This window comes from Salarias fasciatus, chromosome 19 (genome assembly GCF_902148845.1).
Source record: "Salarias fasciatus chromosome 19, fSalaFa1.1, whole genome shotgun sequence".
Taxonomy (NCBI): Eukaryota; Metazoa; Chordata; class Actinopteri; order Blenniiformes; family Blenniidae; genus Salarias; species Salarias fasciatus.
The window spans coordinates 20456444-20482945 of NC_043763.1; the positions used below are offsets into that span (position 1 = coordinate 20456444).

The 26502-nt window shown below is 40.7% G+C and overlaps 1 protein-coding gene, 1 long non-coding RNA gene and 1 other non-coding gene across 5 annotated transcripts in view; 1 reads left to right on the forward strand and 2 right to left on the reverse strand.

The window, feature by feature from the left end:
- The window catches only part of LOC115406966 (uncharacterized), a 153982-nt gene that overhangs the window by 101543 nt on the left and 25937 nt on the right, over positions 1 to 26502 (forward strand). The gene's annotated exons all lie outside the window — the stretch shown is intronic.
- Positions 1 to 26502, reverse strand: part of crybg1a (crystallin beta-gamma domain containing 1a) — a 54966-nt gene that overhangs the window by 14438 nt on the left and 14026 nt on the right. For 2 of the 3 annotated variants that reach the window (XM_030117252.1, XM_030117251.1), the window contains exons 2-4: positions 19256 to 19397; positions 3157 to 4592; positions 310 to 1412 (exon numbers count right to left, since the gene is read on the reverse strand). In XM_030117252.1, coding sequence (XP_029973112.1) covers positions 310 to 1412; positions 3157 to 4592; positions 19256 to 19397 — 2681 coding nt within the window. Of the gene's footprint in view, positions 1 to 309; positions 1413 to 3156; positions 4593 to 6159; positions 6179 to 19255; positions 19398 to 26502 lie in introns of those variants that run through there. The other variant, XM_030117253.1, reaches the window with a different exon arrangement.
- Positions 24984 to 25057, reverse strand: trnan-guu (transfer RNA asparagine (anticodon GUU)). The gene has a single exon. It is a non-coding gene; the product is annotated as a tRNA-Asn (tRNA).

The window sequence follows — 26502 nt, forward strand, 5'->3', positions numbered from 1 at the left end:
AATGTTCAGACTTTTAATCACGTAAAACTTGACAACACACACACACAAAACAAAGAGTATGAACGCAACTAAAACTAATTAAAACTAAAATGACAGTTTGACACAAAGAGGCTAAAACTCAAAACAAAACAGGCCACCAAAAACAACACTAATGCTAACTTGTAGAAAGAGGCACTGTTTTCATTTACAGGTTGTCGAGATCGTCACTACTAAAGAGAAGGTAAAAGTTTTTGTGTCGGCTTACATCCTCAGATCTATTTCACCCTCTTTGATGTGAACAGAAACGCTCAGTTGAAAATGGCTTCTCACCTTTTTTGAGAGTGTCACGCTGTGGCTGCGGCTGCGGCGTCTCACTCCCTGCCTTCTCAGAGGAAACGTCTTCTCGCTTCTGCCCTTTCTGAAGTCTCTCTGAATCCTTCGGACTGGAAGAAGCTTTTTTAGAGCCGGCGCCGCTCGTTTGAGCTGTATCGTCGTTCGTCCGTCTCGTTGGTGATGGAAGCGGCAGCCGACTCTTTGATGCCAAAGGAGCATTATCTTCCAGCTCCCGCTCCTGTTTTCCCACACGGATGTTTTCCTCCTGGGTTACCCGTTTGGTCTCAGCGCTCTTCTCGACCCTGTTCAGCCGGTTTGCAGTTTCCTCATCGGGCTTTTCATTTGTTAGTTTTGTTGCAGACTTGGTGGAGAGCTTTGACGGAGAAACATTTCCCGGTGAAGATTTGACTCCCTTGGCTTCCTCAAAGCTCGGCTTGCTGCTGGGCTTGGTGATCGTGGTTGGAGATTTTAAAGACTCTTTGGTTTTGGGTTGTTTTTGCAGTTTGGGTGTGACGGCTGACCCTGTATCAGGCGCTGATGTTTTATCTGGTGACACTGGGGGTTTCACATCAGGATCTGATGACGGCCTTTTGGGGATTTTTGACTTTGAGCTGGTTGCGGTTGAGGAACCGCTGGGTGAGTGATCTTTTAACGTTGGCAGCGTCGACACCGTTTTATCACTGCTGTGGTCCCGTGGAGGTGGACTGACACTGGAGCTTTCCACTTTTGCGCCCTCTGCGGAGACCTTTGCTTTTGTTGTGACATTCCTGGACTTGGCTCCAGCTGCAGAGGTCGGCGTCTTTGTTCCACTTGCAGCTGCGTGCCGACTCTCAGCTGTTCCTTTAACGACCCGTTTAGAGAGGGCCGTCTGAGTAGATCCCAGGCCTCCTACCCCAGATTCCACAGTTCGCGACTTACTTTTGTACATGTCTGAAGCTGCAGAGGTTTCATCAATGTCAGAAACGTCAGAGTCTGTTTTTTCTGTCACTGTGGGCTCAGGAGTGTTTGAACCGGAGTGTGCAGCCTCCTCTGTTGCTGTGGACGGTTCAAACTTTGCATCTTCAGCTTCTGCATCCTCTCTGTTATGGAGGTTTGGTAGCCTGTCAGTAGAAAGAGAGAAAAGGAAGAAGCAAACTTCATGAGAAAGAACATATTCATTCATTCAATAAATCATTTGCATTGATTCAAACCATTCGCATGCATTCCTTTCCTGAAGGTGAGATGAACATTAACAGAACTCTCATCAGCTTGGTAAATCTGTAGCTGCTGCCAGTGGGTAGTCATTTCAAACTAGTATAAAGACAGGAAACACAGGAAGGAGCCTGGCTCGCTCCAAAGATAACAAACCTCCCAAGACTCTGCCACGGATTTGTTGTGCGTTCAGGATGTGAAGCAATATATGTGTTGACACAAAAATAATAAATGGTTGTTTTTCAGTCGTTCCTCTTGTATCCTTAACATAAACATGTTACTTAAAGAGGATTTGAGCTATCTATGCATGTTTTGAAAGAAGTGCTGTAGAGATCTGCACCGCTCATTCTAATGTCCTGAAGCCTAATACCGACACTTACACTGATACTATGTTGTGAATTTACTCATTTATAGTATTGTTGGGACTACTTACTTTCTAAAGTGTGGTGTAATTTGTTTTTATCCTAAATTTATACAGACTCTCAAACTAAAACATATATTTTTGTGTTATTTGTAGATTTAAACAACTAACCTGTACAGACTTTACAAAGACTGCCTGACAGTTTTCGCCTCCTAAAACTAAATCGGCAGAAGCATTTCAACACCTTTAACATACAGCTGAGATACGTTAACACTTTCTGAGCAGTAAAGTTGGACTTGAGGTGGTAATATACTTTTACATTGTAATGTGAAAACAACACGGATACTACAAAAAATTGTGCCTTGCGTGTATTTTAAGGGCGTATAAAACATCCTGTCAGCTGTTTCATATTGATCATGTCACTTCAAGTTAACAGCAGCTGATCATTACAGCTTAGTGCCGTTTTACAAAACGAGTATTACCAACTAACCTAACACTATCGTGTTGAAATGTTAAATAACTTAGTTGTATTTGCACATATTGCCTAAGTTGGGGAATCATCATCCACAGAAAAATGAAGATTGAGAAGATTGCCACTTTCTACAGGAGACTTCAGGCAAAAATGCATGAATCTACCTGCCCCCCTCAGTTTAACCAGGAGAATTCCATTTCCTACACAAACATAGAAAAGAAAGTACCTTTGGAAAAACGTTCCGATGAAATAGGCAGAAGAATCTCCTTGCAGTAGTTTAGAAACTATAAATCAGTCAGAACACCATTTCGGGGTCCGACTTACAGCCCACAGTGCAAAAAAATAAATGAAAAAGGCGAACCTCAGTCGTCCTTACTGCAGTAGAATGACGTAAATTAAACTAGACAATGACAACTTGTTTCTTTTTAACTGTTAACTCATGTAACCATAGAGCGTCCTGCCTGTCATGTTCTGTAATGACTCATCCATTCATGGCGAGGAAAATATTCCAGAGAGAAACATACAACTGAAAAGAAATTCTAGCTGCTCTTTATGGTTACATGTTAGAATTCAGAGGTGTGGGGCCATGAAGCGCAGGTAAAAGTGTCTGTTTTACTGATGAGATGTACAGTAAATGAATATTTCAGTGGCTCCCTGCAGGTCTGGCTCATTGTTCTCCTCTGGTACAATGGGACATGGGAACTCGGAGCTCAGGTTGCATTCGGGCTGAGCTCGCTCTTCAGCTCCCCTGCTTTCTGCTCCTCTCAGGATCAAAGGCGCTTTTCTAAACAGTAACCGCAGAAAACAGACAGATACTCACGGTTTCGCCTCTGTTGTGTCCGACTCCTTTGAAGTTGAATCTGTTTCGGGCTTCTCTCGTCCCGCTTCCTCCCCGTCCGAGCCCAACTCCGGGTCTACCTGCACCTTGTGGGCAAACACCTTGGTCTTGGAGGGCAGATTCACAGTCTTTCGCGTCACACGGCTCTCCCTCGACCTGCGTCTCTCCTGACGTGAACTTCGCCTTGAGTCGGAGCCAGCTCCGGGCTCCTCTGGCTGCTGGGAGGTTGTGTGGAGCTTGTCTGTAGTCGGTGCCAAGGAGCCGGCTGATTCTGGCCGGCTGCCACGGGATGGCGAAGCCTCCGAGGGGGTGGAACGGCTTTCAGCAGCGCCCTGAGCTGCCGAGTCGTCCACAGGAATTACAGTGACAGGTATGGCCAGTACGGGAGGTGAGCCTACTCGCAAGCCCTCCTCCTCCTCCTCCTGTTTCGCTACAGGCTTTTCTCTCTCCCCCTCCCCCTTGCTCCCCCTCTCGGCCTCCTCGTCCTCTCCCAGGTAGGTCTCCACCCATACTGCTCTGACGAGCTGGACAGGAGAATTCACGAACTGATCCTGCTCTTGCTCGGGCTTGAGGCTCGATGAAGAGACTTGAGTTTCCCCTGACGGACTGCTGGACGTCACCCAAGCTTCAGTTCTGGCTTTTGAGATTTCTCTGGGCCTCACTGAAGACTTGTCCGCCCGTGGAATTGAGATGGCGTGCGAGGTAGACGAGTTAGAGCCCAGAGTAATACCTTTGAGCACAGTGCTGTGTCCTTGCTTTCCCGTTTTCGCTGTGGATTTTTGAGTTCCTAAGCTGATGGAGGTTAGGTTTGGAGACTTGCGGGCCTCAGCGCCATTGGCAGCTGCTTGTATGGGTAGTGAATTCATGGCAGACGGGCTAACTCTATTTTCCTCACGCTTTGCTTCCTTTAGGATGTCTTCCTCCAGATTAACGTGCAACCTCTTGGAGACTTCCTCCACCACAGATTCTGAGAAGCTCAACTCTGAGCCGGAATCACGGACGTTATAAGGAGGGTCCAGCCCGGTGGGAGTCACACTGCCAGAGTTCCTCTCGCCGCTGGCCGTGCTTATCCTGCAGCTGTGCACCTCCCTGATGCTGCCCCTCCTGCTGCTGCTGTCGGCGAATGGGATGTCGAGATCGACTGGCACCACCGAGTTCATGCTCGAGCGAAAGTAACCGAAGCTCTGGCTGAGGGTGTCGCTGTTATGAAGCGAGGTCAGGTCAGTGTTTTTTCGGGAGTTAGTCGGAGTCCTCAGCCCGGCCTCCTCCTCAGACATGGGTGAGGCCGGAGACAACGGGGACGCAGGAGCACTGGCGTCGGTGGAGGCATCTGAACTGAGTCGACCGCTGCTCCTCCTTCTCCTGGTGCTGAAGAAGTGAGCGAGGCGATGTACAAACCCCTTCTTTCCCTCCGAATTCTGAAAGAGGAGAAAGAAAGAGAAACATGATTTGCAAATGACACCGACTGATCCAACATTATACAACATATTCATATGTGGGATAAAATGTACACAATTCTCATCATTTTACCGACATGCTGGACAAAATCTAGGTAAAATAGAGCTGTCACCTCTAAACTCACACACACCACAAAACACATCATTTCCCAAAGTTCCTGCACATCCTCATAAAAAGATACGGTTGTCTATATTTGATTTAAAGTAATAAATTGCTTATACTGATGGGGGGTATTTCAAAGTATACACTTCACACACACACACACACACGATACAGCCTGCAAAATACTAGCATTACATTTATTATATTATACCTTTCAAGCATTCAGTGCTGTTTTAAAACAAAATAAACGGATATTATTTTGACATGTGTTTATTGCTTTTTTAGAATATTTTCCTTTAAAAAATTGCAAGAAAGAAGAACTATCATCAAAAACAACCTGTTTCAAAACAAAAAGCACAATACATGCTGTGCAACACACATGCACACACACGCAACATAATCATGATATGAATATAGCTCATAATATATTATTGAAGTTTTGATATTTCGCTACATTGTGTCATAAAACTTGCAAAAATTCAAAATCTTACCAAGTTCATTAGTCTTGTTTTCAGTCAAAATGTCCCACTTGATTTAAGATGAATTTACAACAGAGAGACTTAAAAATTCTTATATCAAGATCTCTCTTTAAGTAAGATTTACTTGCTGCATGGACAGATAATTTCACTAGTTTTTAGAGTCATTCTCTTTCATTTTGCGTTGATATCTTGTATTTGGGTGAACCTTTTTTTCAGGGTAATCTAAAACGTTTGAGATCGCAGTCACAGTGTGACTCTATTCTATTGCATCATACCACAAAAAATGGTTCATATAAACATTTACAATGTACAATATCTCTAGGGTCAAAGGTTGACATTATATTACATTTTATCTAATTGTGAAGGCAACACTACAAACTTCCTTGGAAACTTTTTTAAAAACATATTTGTCCTTATATGATTTTCTCGAAGGATCAAGTCTGGAACACATGAATATCAACAAATTACTGCGCTTATTTCTGATTAGATAATAGAAACTATGATAAAAAAAATGATGAAACTGTCCAATCTCTATTGAAAAAAATATACAGTTAGTAAATGTTATAATTATAAATTAAAAAAAAAAAACTTAAGCAGGATAAGTTGAACTTAAAGCTACTGCTGCACAGAACAACAGACTGGAAACACAGTCAAACTGAATAGGAAATAAATAACTAACACAACTATAAAAGAGCTGTGGTGAGCAGCTCAAGGGTCACAAGACCAGGCTGCTGACTTCAACGTGAAACTAACCGAAACAACAGAAGGAAAGAAGGTGTTAGTCTAAATAATAGGGATCATTAATATTATAAACTAACAGGAGTGGCTGAGATAACCAGGTCACGATAACAACTGCGTATCACACACAGTTAGAACTGATAGACTGCGTTCGGACAGGAAGTAGAAGCCATGGCAAATATAAAAGCGAACAAAAACAGCTCCGTACCATTTTGACTTCCTTAAAGTGTCGATTTCTTCACAATCCCGTGCCTCACTTTATATGAAGTAATATTATCTCACTTTGCATAACTACAGAGGAAACTTACACCCGGAAAATTCCTATGTGGGTTAAAAAAAAAAAAAAAAAAAAAAAAAAGAGCAGAAGCCACTTGGTGTCTGGGAATCCGACAGGCGGTGCTGGCTGCATCTGCTCGACTGTGTGAGTCTACAGGTGAAAACGTTCCGGGACAAAGTGTCTGACTGGAGGGCACGGCCATTTGCATCACAGCGACAGCATGTAATAAAAAAAAAAAAAGAGCCTTGTGAAAGACGGCTCACATGGTAAACAAGCAAAAGGAATTCAGAATCCTGTAAAAAGTGAGAGGGTGTGGACAGGTCTGGCGGTGACAGCCGCGCCCTTCCTCGTTCTAAAGCAGTGCATATCACTGACACATCTGTTATCTCCTGTTCCTACATTTTAGAAGAATAGATTTTAAAACGGTTAACGTTTGTTTAGCTTATCAGTGAGATAGGTACTCCGGGAAAACAGGTCAGAGACGCTGGAAGACTCAAGCTGGAAGAGCCAGTTATTGAACATTGATCCCACCTGTTCTGAGAGACAAATAATCCCTGAGGATATTCTAAGTAAGGTGGTGAAAACCAGTTTCCACACAAACACATTTAAGCATTTTCATAAAGCAAACAAAGAATAAACATAGCCTGCTGAACCAAAATAGCTGTATTTGGTCACCCGTTGAGTTTAAGCTGTGATACTGTACCTCCACGTTGTTCTGACCCAATCACAAATCCACAGTGTCAGAGGAATACACTACAGAAATCAAAGTATCCAGCGCGTTGTGATACCTTGCCGGTGTGTCTCCTTGCACTGCTACTGTAGCATTATCGCTCCACCGAGCATTCCCCTTGTCAACACTCACAGCAAATGACACATGCCAAGTAGGTGGAGATTAAGCACCATCTCTTCATGCATGGAGTCCTGATCTTTCAGCTCCGCTTTATTCTCGAATCTCAGCAGCAGTTCAGGCACAAATACAAGCAATTAGGTTATTTTTGATTTAACATAACTCAGTCTTTTAATCTGTGAAGCAGTAAACACTATGACTTTGTGGAAGCTTTTATTTTCCAGCTGTAAACCTTTGTTATAAACACTGAATTGAAGCCGAGTGATTCCCTAAATTGCCTTTAAAACACACACACAAGAGCACGCTTCTGGGTATTTCACCAAATACTCCCTCTGACAAAAACAACACGGGACAGGTCTGACAGGTTTGAGTCCATGGAAAATAGTCCAGGAATAATGAGATCCCATTGGATTGTGAGCATCTCTTCTTAAAGGGGAAGCCTGTTTTAACAGTCCCACAGGGTGTGTTGACGCCCGGCAGGTCTGTCCCGTTTAACCCTTTAAGCTCGGGGCCATTTTCGCCTAAAAGTTCAACTAAAGACGTACCCAAAGTAAACTGAATGCTGTTCTTGAACTGTTTGGAGTACATGCATGGTTGGGGTCTCATTTGAAAGCTGACAACCTATATTTTCACCCAGTGCAGTCAGAATTACTCTAGGTGCTACTGCCACAGATTTATTTGTGTTGCAGCACACTGAATTAGGATGAATTTCATTCTCGCCTGAATTTTTTTCCCTCTTAAAACACCTGGAAATAAGTCTGGAAGCACTGTGCGAGCTTGAAAACACAATTGTGCTAAAGCCTAGGGTCTTACATAGTTCAGGTCAAAATTTCAGAGCAGTACTACAAGAAATGAGTGTTTCACACATGTATTTGTACTGCTATGCCCCGGTGGGGTCAATTTTGGACATCCTCTGTATACCCCCTGGATGCCCTCTGTACAATGGTATATGTTGGTTTTTGGCCCATTTTTACATTATTTTCACTCCAAAAACTCATAAAGTACTCAAAAAATCACTTCAGAGAGGCTTCAGTGTGGGATAAGGCCCTCAGATTGAGAGGAGCAGGGACAGACAGCAGGTGCATCCCTCAGCAGATATCTGAGAAATCACAAAACCCCGCTCGCGGGCCAGCCAGCCATTCAGCAAGCTCATTGGCTACCAGCCCTGTCAGTCAAACGTTTCTACCGATGTGATTGGCTCAGAATACGTTGATTACGAGTGATGACGACCGATGACGTGGGTCCATCAGTCTCGGCAGCGGTTGGCTGGTTAGCCATCGGAGGGAGGGATGAGTCACTTGATTGGTTGAAATTTGACGAATAAGCAACGGAAACCGATCAGTCGCCATATTGGATATCCTCAGCACGAGGGAGAGACGTCTGGATGTTTTTATCTGATAAAAAAATGGATTATTATCGGACGCGCACGCGGAGAGACGTGCCGCGTGCGCGCGCGGTGGCGCGTCTAATTCTGGATTATTTGCTTATTTCAAGACATGTTTTGGACAAAAGGCTATACTTTCTAGCTTTGCCTGGATGCATACGCTTCTACTGTGGCAGTTTTTGCTGGATTATCTGGATTATGGATCGTCTGTGATCAGTTATGAGCCTCCAAAGGTGAGTTGCGCTGTTTACTTAATTTTGCTGTATGTTGGACAAATGTGTTTATACTACCCGCTGTGGTAATCACATCTGAAACTGCGGTAAAGCCATCCCTCCGTGAAAAAAACGAAGTGCCGCGGTGCGCGCTTACACTAGGCATTACGGTAAGAGCGCAGGCAGGCACATGTCACTGTATAACTGGATTTGTAAATATAAAAAATCCCTCTGATATCCACAAACCCTTTCACCTCAGGCTGGCAGTAGACCTTCCCACGATGTAACTCACCAAACTTCAGAGCAATCTGATGTGGCTTTTTAAAACTAAAAGCCCTCCAAAAACACCACTTCTAGGATAATACTTACCCTCATTTCAAAAAATCACATAAAAAAATCCCTCTGATATCCACAAACCATTTCACCTCAGGATCACAGTAGACCATCCCACGATGTCACTCCACAAATTTCAGAGCAATCTGATGTTGCATTTCAAAGTAAGAGTCCTCCAAAAACATCACTTCTGGGATTATACCTACCCTCATTTCAAAAAATCATATAAAAAAATCCCTCTGATATCCACGAACCATTTCACCTCAGGCTGACAGTAGACCATCCCACGATGTCACTCACCAAACTTCAGAGCAATCTGATGTTGCATTTCAAAGTAAGAGCCCTCCAAAAGCATCCATTCTGCGATTTTTTCTCACCAATTTCAAAAAATCATATAAAAAAATCCTTCTGATATCCACAAACCATTTCACCTCAGGATGACAGTAGACAATCCCATGATATCAGTTCCTACACTTTAGAGCAATCTGATGTGGTATTTCAAAATAAGAGACCTCCAAAAACATCAATTCTGCGATTTTTTCTCACTAAATTCAAAAAATCATATAAAAAAATCCCTCTGATATCCACAAACCATTTCACCTCAGGCTGACAGTAGACCATCCCACGATGTCACTCACCAAACTTCAGAGCAATCTGATGTTGCATTTCAAAGTAAGAGCCCTCCAAAAACATCACTTCTGCGATTTTTTCTCACTAACTTCAAAAAATCATATAAAAAAATCCCTCTGATATCCACAAACCATTTCACCTCAGGATCACAGTAGACCATCCCACGATGTCACTCCACAAATTTCAGAGCAATCTGATGTTGCATTTCAAAGTAAGAGTCCTCCAAAAACATCACTTCTGGGATTATACCTACCCTCATTTCAAAAAATCATATAAAAAAATCCCTCTGATATCCACGAACCATTTCACCTCAGGCTGACAGTAGACCATCCCACGATGTCACTCACCAAACTTCAGAGCAATCTGATGTTGCATTTCAAAGTAAGAGCCCTCCAAAAGCATCCATTCTGCGATTTTTTCTCACCAATTTCAAAAAATCATATAAAAAAATCCTTCTGATATCCACAAACCATTTCACCTCAGGATGACAGTAGACAATCCCATGATATCAGTTCCTACACTTTAGAGCAATCTGATGTGGTATTTCAAAATAAGAGACCTCCAAAAACATCAATTCTGCGATTTTTTCTCACTAAATTCAAAAAATCATATAAAAAAATCCCTCTGATATCCACAAACCATTTCACCTCAGGCTGACAGTAGACCATCCCACGATGTCACTCACCAAACTTCAGAGCAATCTGATGTTGCATTTCAAAGTAAGAGCCCTCCAAAAACATCACTTCTGCGATTTTTTCTCACTAACTTCAAAAAATCATATAAAAAAATCCCTCTGATATCCACAAACCATTTCACCTCAGGATCACAGTAGACCATCCCACGATGTCACTCCACAAATTTCAGAGCAATCTGATGTTGCATTTCAAAGTAAGAGTCCTCCAAAAACATCACTTCTGGGATTATACCTACCCTCATTTCAAAAAATCATATAAAAAAATCCCTCTGATATCCACGAACCATTTCACCTCAGGCTGACAGTAGACCATCCCACGATGTCACTCACCAAACTTCAGAGCAATCTGATGTTGCATTTCAAAGTAAGAGCCCTCCAAAAACATCAATTCTCTGATTTTTTTTCTCACGAACTTCAAAAAATCATATAAAAAGATCCCTCTGATATCCACAAACCATTTCACCGCAGAATCACAGTAGACCTTCCCATGATGTCAGTCCACAAATTTCAGAGCAATCTGATGTTGCATTTCAAAGTAAGAGCCCTCCAAAAATAGAACTTCTTGGATTAAATTTACCCTAAAATAAAAAAATTCATATATAAAAATCCTTCTGATATCCACAAACAATTTCACCTGAGGCTGACAATAGGCCACCCCAGGATGTCACTCACCTAATTCCAGAGTAATCTGGTGTGGCATTTCAAAATAAGAGCCCTCCAAAAATATCATACCTGGGATTAGATTTACCCTAAATTAAAAAAATTTATATAAAAAAATTCTTTTGATATCCACAAACCATTTCACCTCAGGATGACAGTAGACCATCCCATGATTTCACTTACCAAACTTCAGAGCAATCTGATGTTGCATTTCAAAGTAAGAGCCCTCCAAAAACATCAATTCTGCGATTTTTTTCTCACTAACTTCAAAAAATCATATAAAAAAATTCCTCTGATATCCACAAACAATTTCACATCACGCTGACAGTAGACCATCTCAGGATGTCACTCAACAAATTTCAGAGCAATCTGATGTGGAATTTCAAAATAAGAGCCCTCCAAAAATAGAACATCTTGGATTAAATTTACCCTAAATTAAAAAATTCATATAAAAAAATCCTTTTGATATCTACAAACCATTTCACCTCAGGATGACAGTAGACCTTCCCAGCATGTCACCCACCTAATATCAGAGTAATCTGATGTGGCATTTCAAAATAAGAGGCCTTCTAAAATAGCTATTCCGGGATTATACTTACCCTCATTTGAAAAATTATGAAAAAAAATCCCTGTGATATCCACAAACCATTTCACTTTCAGTTGATGGTAGGCCAGCCCAGGATGTCACTCACAAATTTTCAGAACAGTCTGATGTGACATTTAAATTAAATGTGTTGTCAACACAGCTTTTATTTTTAACATGTGTCAAACACACAACTGATTTTACAGTACAGGACCACATCCTTTGTAGGTCCTTCAGGCACGTCAAGCAGCAATTACACATAAACTGGAGAGATAGAATGGATGGATGGAGTACCACCACAAAATCTTTTGTACTGCAGCTAACGCTGAGTGTATTTTCTTTCTTTTGCCATACAGATCTAATGGGACACCTGTGACAGATGGTTCCGCTACAATTTTTATGATTACTTTTGTAATCGGTTTTGTGTTTGACACATGTTGAAAAATTGAAGTTGTGTTGACAACACATGAAAAGTTGTGTTATTTATGGGGCTCTTATTTTGAAGTGCCACATCAGACTGTTCTGAAAATTTGTGAGTGACATCCTGGGCTGGCCTACCATCAACTGAAAGTGAAATGGTTTGTGGATATCACAGGGATTTTTTTCATAATTTTTCAAATGAGGGTAAGTATAATCCCGGAATAGCTATTTTAGAAGGCCTCTTATTTTGAAATGCCACATCAGATTACTCTGATATTAGGTGGGTGACATGCTGGGAAGGTCTACTCTCAGCCTGAAGTGAAATGGTTTGTGGATATCTGAGGAATTTTTTTGTATTTTTTCTAATTTAGGGTAAATATAATTCAAGGAATTTTATTTTTGGAGAGCCCTTATTTTGTAATACTACATCGGTTTGCTCTGAGATTAGCTGAGTGACATCCTGGGATGGCCGACTGTTAGCCTGAGGTGAAATGGTTTGTGGATATCAGAAGAATTTTTTTATATGATTTTTTTTTTTTTTTGGGTAAATTTAATCCAAGAAGTTCTATTTTTGAGGGGCTCTTATTTTGAAATTCCACATCAGATTGCTCTGAAATTAGTCGAGTGACATCCTGGGAATGCCTACTCTCAGCCTGAAGTGAAATGGTTTGTGAATATCAGAGGAATGTTTTGTTTTTTTTTTTTTTAATTTAGGGTAGATATAATTCAAGGAATTCTATTTTTGAAGGGCTCTTATTTTGAAATACTAAATGGGATTGCTCTGAGATTAGCTGAGTGACATCCTGGGGTGGCCTACTGTCAGCCTGAGGTGAAATGATTTGTGGATATCAGAAGGATTTTTTTATATGAATTTTTTAATTTAGGGTAAATTTAATCCCAGGTATGACATTTTTGGAGGGCTCTTATTTTGAAATGCCACATCAGATTTTTTTGAAAATAGGTGAGTGACCTCCAGGGATGGTCTGCTGTCAGCCTGAGGTGAAAAGGTTTGTGGATATCAGAGGAATTTTTTTAGATGATTTTTTACATTCAGGATAAGTATAATCCCAGATATGACATATTTGGAGGGCTCTTATTTTGAAATACTACATGGGATTGCTCTGAGATTAGCTGAGTGACATCCTGGGGTGGCCTACTGTCAGCCTGAGGTGAAATGGTTTGTGGATAGCAGAAGGATTTTTTTATATGAATTTTTTAACTTAGGGTAAATTTAATCCCAGGTATGACATTTTTGGAGGGCTCTTATTTTGAAATACCACATCAGATTGCTCTGAAATTTGTTGAGTGACATCCTGGGATGGCCTACTGTCAGCCTGAGGTGAAATGATTTGTGGATATCAGAAGGATTTTTTTATATGAATTTTTTAATTTAGGGTAAATTTAATCCCAGGTATGACATTTTTGGAGGGCTCTTATTTTGAAATGCCACATCAGATTTTTTTGAAAATAGGTGAGTGACCTCCAGGGATGGTCTGCTGTCAGCCTGAGGTGAAAAGGTTTGTGGATATCAGAGGAATTTTTTTAGATGATTTTTTACATTCAGGATAAGTATAATCCCAGATATGACATTTTTGGAGGGCTCTTATTTTGAAATACTACATCAGATTGCTCTGAAATTTGTTGAGTGACATCCTGGGATGGTCTACTGTCAGCCTGAGGTGAAATGGTTTGTGGATATCAGAAGGATTTTTTTATATGAATTTTTTAATTTAGGGTAAATTTAATCCCAGGTATGACATTTTTGGGGGGCTCTTATTTTGAAATGCCACATCAGATTGTTTTGAAAATAGGTGAGTGACCTCCAGGGATGGTCTGCTGTCAGCCTGAGGTGAAATGGTTTGTGGATATCAGAGGGATTTTTTTATATGATTTTTTGAAGTTAGTCAGAAAAGAATCTCAGAATGGATGTTTTTGGAGGGCTCTTACTTTGAAATGCAACATCAGATTGCTCTGAAGTTTGGTGAGTGACATCGTGGGATGGTCTACTGTCAGGCTGAGGTGAAATGGTTCGTGGATATCAGAGGGATTTTTTTATATGATTTTTTGAAGTTAGTCAGAAAAAAATCTCAGAATGGATGTTTTTGGAGGGCTCTTACTTTGAAATGCAATATCAGATTGCTCTGAAGTTTGGTGAGTGACATCGTGGGAAGGTCTACTGTCATCCTGAGGTGAAATGGTTTGTGGATATCAGAGGGAGTTTTTTATGTGATTTTTTTTAAAGTAGTTGGGAAAAAATCACAGAATTGATGTTTTTGGAGGGCTCTCATTTTGAAATACCACATCAGATTGCTCTAAAGTGTAGTAACTGATATCATGGGATGGTCTACTGTGATCCTGAGGTGAAATGGTTTGTGGATATCAGAGGGATTTTTTTATGTGATTTTTTGCATTTAGTCAGAAAAAAATCGCAGAATGGATGTTTTTGGAGGGCTCTTACTTTGAAATGCAACATCAGATTGCTCTGAAGTTTGGTGAGTGACATCGTGGGATGGTCTACTGTCAGGCTGAGGTGAAATGGTTCGTGGATATCAGAGGGATTTTTTTATATGATTTTTTGAAGTTAGTCAGAAAAAAATCTCAGAATGGATGTTTTTGGAGGGCTCTTACTTTGAAATGCAATATCAGATTGCTCTGAAGTTTGGTGAGTGACATCGTGGGAAGGTCTACTGTCATCCTGAGGTGAAATGGTTTGTGGATATCAGAGGGAGTTTTTTATGTGATTTTTTTTAAAGTAGTTGGGAAAAAATCACAGAATTGATGTTTTTGGAGGGCTCTCATTTTGAAATACCACATCAGATTGCTCTAAAGTGTAGTAACTGATATCATGGGATGGTCTACTGTGATCCTGAGGTGAAATGGTTTGTGGATATCAGAGGGATTTTTTTATGTGATTTTTTGCATTTAGTCAGAAAAAAATCGCAGAATGGATGTTTTTGGAGGGCTCTTACTTTGAAATGCAACATCAGATTGCTCTGAAGTTTGGTGAGTGACATCGTGGGATGGTCTACTGTCAGCCTGAGGTGAAATGGTTTGTGGATATCAGAGGGATTTTTTTATATGATTTTTTGAAGTTAGTGAGAAAAAATCGCAGAATGGATGTTTTTGGAGGGCTCTTACTTTGAAATGCAACATCAGATTGCTCTGAAGTTTGGTGAGTGACATCGTGGGATGGTCTACTGTCAGCCTGAGGTGAAATGGTTCGTGGATATCAGAGGGATTTTTTTATATGATTTTTTGAAATGAGGGTAGGTATAATCCCAGAAGTGATGTTTTTGGAGGACTCTTACTTTGAAATGCAACATCAGATTGCTCTGAAATTTGTGGAGTGACATCGTGGGATGGTCTACTGTGATCCTGAGGTGAAATGGTTTGTGGATATCAGAGGGATTTTTTTATATGATTTTTTGAAATGAGGGTAGGTATAATCCCAGAAGTGATGTTTTTGGAGGGCTCTTACTTTGAAATGCAACATCAGATTGCTCTGAAGTTTGGTGAGTGACATCGTGGGATGGTCTACTGTCAGCCTGAGGTGAAATGGTTTGTGGATCTCAGAGGGATTTTTTTAAATGATTTTTTGAATTTAGTGAGAAAAAATCGCAGAATTGATGTTTTTGGAGGTCTCTTATTTTGAAATACCACATCAGATTGCTCTAAAGTGTAGGAACTGATATCATGGGATTGTCTACTGTCATCCTGAGGTGAAATGGTTTGTGGATATCAGAGGGATTTTTTTATATGATTTTTTGAAATTGGTGAGAAAAAATCGCAGAATGGATGCTTTTGGAGGGCTCTTACTTTGAAATGCAACATCAGATTGCTCTGAAGTTTGGTGAGTGACATCGTGGGATGGTCTACTGTCAGCCTGAGGTGAAATGGTTCGTGGATATCAGAGGGATTTTTTTATATGATTTTTTGAAATGAGGGTAGGTATAATCCCAGAAGTGATGTTTTTGGAGGACTCTTACTTTGAAATGCAACATCAGATTGCTCTGAAATTTGTGGAGTGACATCGTGGGATGGTCTACTGTGATCCTGAGGTGAAATGGTTTGTGGATATCAGAGGGATTTTTTTATATGATTTTTTGAAATGAGGGTAGGTATAATCCCAGAAGTGATGTTTTTGGAGGGCTCTTACTTTGAAATGCAACATCAGATTGCTCTGAAGTTTGGTGAGTGACATCGTGGGATGGTCTACTGTCAGCCTGAGGTGAAATGGTTTGTGGATCTCAGAGGGATTTTTTTAAATGATTTTTTGAAATTAGTGAGAAAAAATCACAGAATGGATGTTTTTGGAGGTCTCTTATTTTGAAATACCACATCAGATTGCTCTAAAGTGTAGTAACTGATATCATAGGATGGTCTACTGTCATCCTGAGGTGAAACTGTTTGTGGATATCAGAGGGATTTTTTTATATGATTTTTTGAAGTTAGTGAGAAAAAATCGCAGAATGGATGTTTTTGGAGGGCTCTTACTTTGAAATGCAACATCAGATTGCTCTGAAGTTTGGTGAGTGACATCGTGGGATGGTCTACTGTGATCCTGAGGTGAAATGGTTTGTGGATATCAGAGGGATTTTTTTATGTGATTTTTTGAAATGAGGGTAAGTATTATCCTAGAAGTGGTGTTTTTGGAGGGCTTTTAGTTTTAAAAAGCCACATCAGATTGCTCTGAAGTTTGGTGAGTTACATCGTGGGAAGGTCTACTGCCAGCCTGAGGTGAAAGGGTTTGTGGATATCAGAGGGATTTTTTATATTTACAAATCCAGTTATACAGTGACATGTGCCTGCCTGCGCTCTTACCGTAATGCCTAGTGTAAGTGCGCACCGCGGCACTTCGTTTTTTTCACGGAGGGATGGCTTTACCGCAGTCATCTGAAAGTGGTTTATACCAGCGGATTCATGAGAATATCAGCTTTCTAACGGTACATAGTACGTCTGTGGAATATGCAAAATAATTAATAAATGATCGGGAGAAGTTGACCGGCCCGCCGGCGGGCCGGTCTGAGCTTAAAGGGTTAACACTTTGCTGCAGTTTATAATTGAGGGAATCCTGTCATCCCCGACAGGAGGGGGGTCTTCTACCTCACCAACTGATCAGACTAAATCCAGCAAAGCTGTCAGACTCTACCAAACACAGGATGTGACAGATGTCCGAACCTCTGCTTCTTCTAAGAGTATCAGAGGCAGCAAATTCTCAACTGGTAAAAATACACCTCATGAATCCCACACTCAGCTCCGTTCAATCAAATCTGCCAAGTTTGATTCCTCGTCAATGATTCCTGAATGGCACGGCAATGATCCAGTCAGATTGTTGTCGTGCCCGAAATATTTGACAGTCTTCAAGTGCCACATAAATGTTTAGTGATGTTAAATCAAGAGACTGAAAGAGAAAGACAAGCACTTCTCACACCTTCAAAGGCCTTAGCAGTGTTTGGGATCATTATCCTGTTACAGTCTGAAACTATTTACACTAAGATAAAAGAAAGAAGGTCTAATAAGCTTCAGACCAATAGAGTCTTTTCTCATGTAGGGCAGAAACAGTAAAACTGTCCAGTTTCAGAGTAATGAAGTTCCAGTATCACACACCATTCTGCCACAGATAATTGACATAAATAGGTAACTACTAGATTAATCAGCAGTAAAACACCAGTTTATCTCATCCTGTGATCAAAGTCTGCTTTCATTTCATCTTCGAGGAAGTGTTGTGATATTTCAGTGAGACTGAGTTGACAAGTGAAGAGTTTTCCAAGCTTTACAAAAAACAAAAAACAATCGAAACACAGGAACTGGTTGACAGGGGATTCCCACACAAGACCTATGGATCTACAGCCGGAGCAGAATGGGACATATTTGTTCTCCCGAGGACTTTTCAGACACGAGGAACCTCCTGGTTGTTCTGAGAACCGCCCACATCATGAACCTTTAAGTGCGTGTCTCACTATGAAGAAATGTAAAAGTTTTTCAGCCCTAATACCTTCATTTGGTGGGACCAGTCAAGTATATCAGACGTCTAGATGCTTCGCTCCTCCCTCTCTCAAAGTGCAATGACGCATTGAATGAGCACATAAGCTTCTGCCATTCTTAAAATTCCTCTTAAGTAGTAACAAAGGTGTCAAAGAGGTTCGTGTCTAAATGAGAGAAGTCACTACCTGGAACTTTGCAGCTATTTTTATTTCCATGCTGTTTTCACATTCTGCTTTGAATAGATTGTAAGTGGATCCACCCCAGCAGCAAAAATGCAACCTCGACAAATACATTTCAGCTTTCGTGTGACTGCAGCTTAACAAAAGTAAAGATCACGAAAATCCCTTTAAGCTCTGCAGAGTATTTCCTGAGAGGTGGAAAGAGACCGCCAAGAACCAAAAAAGCCTTTAAGCTCCTGGTTAGCACTATGTGGGGAGAAGATCTGTTATTTTAAAAGCAAGAATTCTCTGAAAAAGTTTTGAAACACATGGATTAAATCCCCTGCAGGCTGGTCAGACAGAGCCTGTGTTGCAAGGGTGGCACAACGAGTTATAAAGTTGCTTTTTCCACCACCTCGACGCGTTTGTGTCTGGATAAGCAATGCCACCACCCCACAGACATTTACACTACAAAAGAAGCCCAGCTGTGTTTTTAAAAGACCCCACCCACCCCGAACATCACCTGACCTCCTGCCGCCTTGTCGGAGGAGATACAGACTGTTCAAAACTTCATTAAACAGACTGAAAACCAGATTTTCACAAGACTGACATGCACTGATCAATAATCAGATTATATTCTATTCATTTGCACTGGCAATAGTCTTACAGAAGTTGTAATGCTACAAGGAACGGTTGGGAAGTAGTGGAAGTGGAATTAGTTCAAAGCAGATGAAGCCATTTTACTGTCATTTATCAGGATAGATCTGATGCATATGCACACAATGTACATCACAATGCTACATCTGCATTATTGAGTTAAATTTGAGCTTTTTAGGAAAGAAAACACATGGAAAGAAAATAAAAACCACTCTCACTTACAAGAAGTCACAAAGAATCCATATGAAACATAATTCTAATTAATAAACCACGGATGAAAAATCAAATGAGTAGTAACATTAATAACCTACAACATGAAATGCCACCAATGCATACAAAGAGTGTCAACCAGTGCAAAGTTTAAATGTTGTTTTAACTCTCAGCTCATGCATGAAGAAGCATTATTGCTGCTGTAAAACCAGGTACTACAGTCAGATCTGTTCTGAAACATTTTTAAATCCCACCTTGTAGCCTTTGGAGGGAGACATGGGGCTGTGGGGCTGAGTCATGTCGAAGCCGATCATGGAGTGGTAGTCCGACTGACCGTCCCAGTCCAGCTCAGTCTGGAAACTGCACTCTGTGGACACACTCATCTGGTCGAAGCTCCTGCAGGGGAGAGACGAGGGGAGGAAGCAGAGAGAGGGAAAAGGGGGGAGAGGCCCGGGGAGAGGATGTTATGTGACTTGACTTTTGTCTCTGCTCTCACTGCATGCTGCTCGTGTTCGAACAACATAATGTGTTCATCAGCTGCTGTGCTGGCTTTGATCAGAGATCCATGAAGGATCCTTTTTCTGTTGTAATTAATATTTTTACTGAGTTATACTGACACACACACCAAAGAAAAATCATGAAAAATCACGACAGAGCCCACTTTTAAAATCTTCAATCAAAGATTTCTCGACAAACTTTGCTTTTTTTCTTTTGTCACTGAGAGACATTATTATGACTTTAGATCAAAAGATTAACAATACATTGTTATTGTACAACAGAGTTGAATGCATACTGTATGTCTGACAGGTTTCATTTGATGACTTTTTGAGAATAAAAAAATTAAAAAGAAATAAATCCAATAACAACTTTCCTGTCATGTTTCAAATTTACTGGCCTTTTAAATAAAAAAAAAAGATTCCGTATTGTATTTAAATAAGTTACTGTTTGAAAGAAGTGAAAGTAAAGGAGAGGTACTTTCTGTATCTGTGATGAGTCAATCAAAACCAGCTCAGTTTCATCTGACGCCTACTTCAGTGGAGTTACTCTCCAGGAAATCCACTTTTCACACAGTTGATCCGTCCGTGATGAAGGACTTGTGACATTAAAACAAAGTTAAATCAATGGTAATGAAAACGCTTTATCAGATATCTAAGGATATATAGCTTGGCCACATTAAGATGGCAAGACACACACGCACGGGATATCCTGGGAACATTTTTGTCATTCCCACAGGTAAACGTAGCCACAGGGTGAAGCCGTCCTGTTTGGGAGTTGTCAATAGTCCGTGCAGAGTCAGGGACAAAACAACCATTAACATGGACAGATGACCAAGTTGGATTGCTATGACTGTCAGCGACAAATCTACCCAGTCCCGGGTGAATACGGACACCCTGTAGGCCGCCATTGTTGTTATTGTCCATCTGGCGCCCTGGTGCGCTTTCACAGTAGCAACAAGGAGACGGCCCGATCGTTTTCGAAAAGTAGTTTTTTCAGTGGCTCCGAGCATCATTGTCACGTAAAGAGAAATCGTTTCCTTGAAAGCAGGTCCTTAATTTCTCCTTATTAAAATAACAGCGGCAGACATGGGAGTGGATTTTGCAGGCAAATTACCATTCAAAAAACCAGTCAGCATACAGATTATGAATAAATGAGAAATAAGTCAACTATAATTATTACATTTAGCAAAGACTTGTTTTGAAATTGCCATCTTAAGATCATATATAAAACACTAGAGATAATCCACCACAGTTGTAGCATGATTGGACCAGATTGATTGTATCATCAGTGAGCATAACTTGAAGCTTCACACGAAGCATTTCTCCAACACTTCTGTTGGACATGTGTGTTATTTTTAGAGCGCAGGCGCTTCTAATTGTACAGTGTTTTCTGTCCCAACGCAGCGCTGAACAAACACACCGAGGTGAGGGAAAATGTGACAGTTGAAGGACAACATTCACTCCACGGCCGCAGAGCAATTAGAGTCCGGCTGGAGATTCTAGCAAACGTGTGCAACAGGAGGACGGCGGCGTCTGCGTTGCTGCAGCTGCAGGCTCGTCATCTGCAGATGTGTCACACCCAGTCTGCAAACTGCCTTTCCTCTGGGCCAACTGCATTCCTACAACACACAGGTTAACTCTACACTGCCACACTGTGGCTGAGAGGCAGCAGTGCAAACAATGCCTCACCTCCTACTCAATCAACAACCTTCAGCTATTACATTATATGTAAATAAATCCCAATATCAGCACTGTATTTTATAGAGATTTACCCTGCTGTAGTATATTGTTTATGAAGTCAAAGAGCAATAATTATGATTGCTCTTATTCTACAGTAGCAGTGTGCAATAACAGATTTCCCCACAAGGAGGCAGAGCTCAACTAAGTTAAAAAAAAAAAAAAAAAACACTACCAGAAATCAGAGGTCATGAATTAATATTTATACACTGAAAGACTGATGATTAAGGTAAACATCAAGCTTCATCAGCTTTGTTTGATAAAAAGTCATGAATTTTCTGATTTACAGGCTTTATTCTTATTATTCTTGTCATTTCTTGTAGTAGTTTTCTGAGCATGATACCTTATGTGGGTCTATGTATGATAATAATTAACCTTAGTGAATAATTAACCTTAGCTCCTGTTTCTACATGCTGAAAAATATACATCTGAGAAGTAAATTTAACTTAATTGAATCTGTGAAACCAACAATACAAATTCAAGTCACTGTCTGTACACAAATACATCTGCTATTGATTAGTAAAAAACTAAGAACCCTAAGTAGTTTAAACAAAGAACGATCGTGCTTGACCAACATTAATAAATTATGAAAATATTTGGCTTATGTTTTGTTTTAAGTAGATGAGTAGGAGGACTTTTCATTTTTTAAGCAGCCATCAAAATGTAATCGTCGTGTTGAAGGTATTGAAGTGAACAAACTAACCAGCCTCCCACAGCCAGTTCAGTCTTGTCTGTTCTCAGTTCTCAGTATGAGAAATGTCAAATTGTGGCGGGAACTCTTGGTAATGACTAACTAATAAAACAAACTGACCGAACAATGACAAAAATTCATGACTTATTAAAGGACTATGAAGCAATGAATTCCATATTTAAACAATGAAAACAAGTGAATGAACTCCCATGCCCTTCCCCGAAAAGAACACATTAAGGAGAACATATTTCCAAGATACTAATGATCAATTTTTTTTTAATCACTAACTGACATAACAGTTTTTCTTTTTTGTAGTAAAGAGAGCTGTAACAAGGTCATGGGAAGGATCTTCTAATTGCCTTTAATTTTTAAAAAAAAATTCAACTTGTAGAAGCGATGTTGGGGGGCGGGGGCGGGGGGGGGGGGGGGGGGGGGGGGGGTGTCGACACTTATGGTGAAGCACCTTGTTGACCCTGCCTGGACTGGCTGTCAAGCCTGTTCACGCGAGATCAATAACATCAGGGCAGTAAGCCAAGTCTTCAAAGATCCAGAGGGGAGAAACCGATGGTAGGCATGAGTCAATTTTAAACAAGGAAAACAAACAAACAAACAAAAAAAAGGAATAGAAAACTGTTGAAATGTCTTTGGAGACATCATGAAAAATGACACAGCGAGAGTTAACTTGTTGACAATCCAGTGGTGTGCACGCCTCACCCTATCTAGATTGCCTATTTCTCCTAAAATGGGTCAGGGAAGCATGCATCTACTTGTTGCTATCAATCTATCCAGCCCCAAAATTACAACATGGTGTAGTCATGCTGATACATGTGGGAGAAAATAGCAACAAGCTGCAGCATCGTGGAAAATCTTTAATCTTCAAGAAATAGATTAGAAAACGCTGATCTGCGTATCTTTGGATTTATTTTCACATTAGTTTCGGTCTCTGTTAAGAGTTACAATATTTTTCCTCCTTGCTGGCAGTCAAAGAAACAGCTAAATTTGGAAGTTGTTTATCAAAAGATACACAACTTCCAAGAAAAGCTACAATTTTAACAGTTGCTGATTCCTAGCTGGCTTCATCCGTTTGTTTTTGGTATCGTGTGTCTGGATTTTCAAATCCGTTTGTGTCAGAGTCGTACTGGCACAGCTACCTGCTTCTCAAAGCGATCCCCTCACAGCTGCCGAGTCTCGTATTGCAGTCCTCCTGTAGATGCCTACAGAATGTAACCTGATGTAGTGTCTGTGTGGGATTTCACACATCAACACCTCGCAGCAGTAGATGGATGTGCCCTACAGTTATGCAGCGATCTCAAGGAGTGTCTGTGCCAGATCGGTTAAGAAATTAGTTTAAGTGTTACTTTGCAGAAGGATAACAACCTGGCCCTTCTTCAAGTTGTCACTATAATTGGTCTGAACCAAAATATTTTTGAGCAAGTGCATGTAGTTTGAACAATGCAATAAATACTTAAAGTCCTTTTTTTTCAAGAGCAATTATATTATATTTATTTAAAATTAAACATATAGAGTTTTAGGGTTAGGGTTAGGGTTAGGACTCATGCTCTCATGCAGACAGGATTTAGCAAATAAAGACTTAAAAAATGTTGCGTTTTTTTCCTTACATGTTTCTTGTATTCTGCTTCAAGTACTTGACATTTTATTCAGGATTGAAAAAGCGGCTGATGCCTGCAACTACCCTAACTATCCTGTTAAGTTTTCATGTGCCAACCCACTTTGACATCCTTTCCCTAACCCAATCAAAAAGCAACTGATGCGGTACAACCATAACTCCAACTTTGTGCTTTAAGTGACGGTTGTCTATAGTTGGCTATGGCCTGTTTACACGTCGGCATTTCAAGTGAAACGGCATTGTTTTTGACTTTTCATTTTAGAAAAGTTTCACATTTACACGGAAACGTTTTTAAAACGATGTCTACTACAGTAGAAACACTGAAAGTCATGTAGCTAGCATGCCAGGCCACAAGGTGTCACTATTGGTTGTGTTTGCAATGAAACCATAAGCACATGAGAACAATGGCAAGTATTATAAAACTACCAAGTCCCAGGAAAATATAGACTGGGATTCATGACACTCTGGAGTTCACCATTATTGCTGTTGTCCATCTACTTGCACATGTACTGAAGAAATATTTACTACAGCCATGGTGTGCATGCGCAGCGGCAGCACTTCAGAGAAGTGCCACTTTTGGAGACATTTGCCCACCGTCTGTGGCTCCAAACACCGCTGTTGTGTAAACGGACACCCATACAGCAAGAAAACTTTTCTGATGTCATTTAAAAACAAAGGAAATGCAGCTCAATCCTAACTGTACCACCATGAGGCTCAATAAAAGTCTTGATTTAAAGTTGTGACCGAGAGTTGAAAATCTACAGAACACCGTAAATATCTTGAAAACCGTACGCCTCTGTGTCAAAGAACCATTGAGAGTCACTTGTGGCCCCGTGAGAGTAAAGCTGTGGGATCGTTGGGCCGAGAGCTGTCTCCCACACCCGTCAACGTTCAGGCGCAGACCAGCTTCAACTTGCCTGAATTTCCTCTCTGTCACACTGCAGACAAAGCTCCAGCACACAAAGCACTCAGTTTATTAGATTTGACAGAGGAATGCCTCTTGGTATGTCTTTCAAACACCAACTGACTTGATTACTCAACTATTTTCTGAGGTAAAAGCTTATTTTAATTTTAATGAGGATGCAAAAATATAGAAACTGAGACAGAAATGTCTGTTGTGGAAGAGCTGTGTGTGCAGGCTGCTTTCAGGCTGCCACCTTATCTAATTCTCCTCAAGTCAGCAGGTTAACAGCAACTGAAAGAAAAACATAGATGGACTCTGGACAGAGCGTTAAAATGTTGTAGTTCCACATGCACAAAAAAATTCGATCTAAAGAGGAAAACTGCTGTTAGGAGTTCAGTGTCTTGACAAAAGAGCAGCAAAGAAAGGTTTAGAGAAATTCTCAGTGATCACAATCTACATCAGCATAGCTTTGAAGGTATGGCTGAAAAATGTGCAACTGCACATGCTGTTAAGTACAAAACACCATCGTCCCTGGGTGGGCTCGAACCACCAACCTTTCGGTTAACAGCCGAACGCGCTAACCGATTGCGCCACAGAGACAGCTGCATGCCACTGAGAACTGTGGGGGGAGGGGCAGACAAGGCCTTGCTTTTTCCACGAGTAATCACTGCCCGATATCCCTTGACATTTTGTGGTGCTGCACTGAAATGTGTTCAGCACACTTTGTTCACAAATCAAGACGGCCTAATGCTATTTAAGTTAGAGAACACAAGAGGATCGACAATATGTCTCGCATATTTTAAGCACTTCACCCTTTTCCTTCACTTATCATTCTGCAGTCTCTCATTGACATAATCTAAGAAAGCCTGATGGTGACGGACTGACAAACTTCCTCTTGGAAATTAATCCTGAAGATGAAATCTATATTTGAAGGACACTTTACGTAGTCCTAAGTGAACGACATCAGTCCCGTTGTCAGGTGTTTGCACTGGCCTCCTGTCTCACAAAGACCTGATATGAAAATACTACGCTTCAGCTCTTCTTTCACGTTCCCTCTCAGGTTGTCTGGATCAAATCTTCTTTCCCGAATCAGAAACAAGCATGCAGCTGCCTCCTCGCCTTCACTGAAGCTCCACCCTGCTGTGGAGCCTTTATGTGGAAAAAGTCTATTTGCACACTTGCTGTAATAAAAAGAACTACTAAGAGACTGATAGAACAAGGTGATAGGGAGATAAAGTCCATCTTCTACACCTCTCCTTCCAGCTTTGAGCTAAAGCGTAACAAATGTGATTCTAGTAAGTGTGAAATCCTAACGTCTTGTGTATCCATCCTTCTTTTACAATGATTTTTCCAGTTTAGAGACATAGGGACTCATGCTGATACCACCTGATTATTAGGAATGACTGGGTAGACCTCAGACAGGCCAGCAGTCCATTGCAGGACAATCACAAAGAAACACTTTCTCACATCTATGGGACATATTAAGAGTCGTCAATCAATTAATCAGCACTTTTTTTTTCCAGTGGGAACAAATCAGGGGATCCATACAAACAAGGAGACCGTGCAAACACGGCTACTAAGATGTATTCACATCAGTTTTTTTTGTTTTTTTTTAATCTGGTTTTTTAAACTGGATCACAAAGTGGATAAATATGAAAAAGCTTTTCATTTTCATCTTCATGGATGAAAATGCTGAAACACTGGTGTGAAAGCCCCATCTGTCCTTTGACTATGGGTTTTACACCAAAATCTTCTGTTTTTCTTTTCTCGCTGTGACCAAATGCTGTGTTGGGAGTTTCAAGTGTTCATGTCTTTTTCTCGGTTTTGGTTCTGTATTTTTCTGTGACAGCTGCAGTGTTTTCAGAATTAGGACAGACACATTTCTTCATGGAGCTTTGTGTACATAGAAAACAATTTGAAACTGTGAAACTCTTTTGTCTAAATGTGGGAGTTGTTTCAGGGCCGGAGTCCTCAAACCAGGGATAATCTGGCTGTGAGGTGAGAGTGTTGACCACTCCTGTGTTGTACAGTTAGTCTTGGTTATT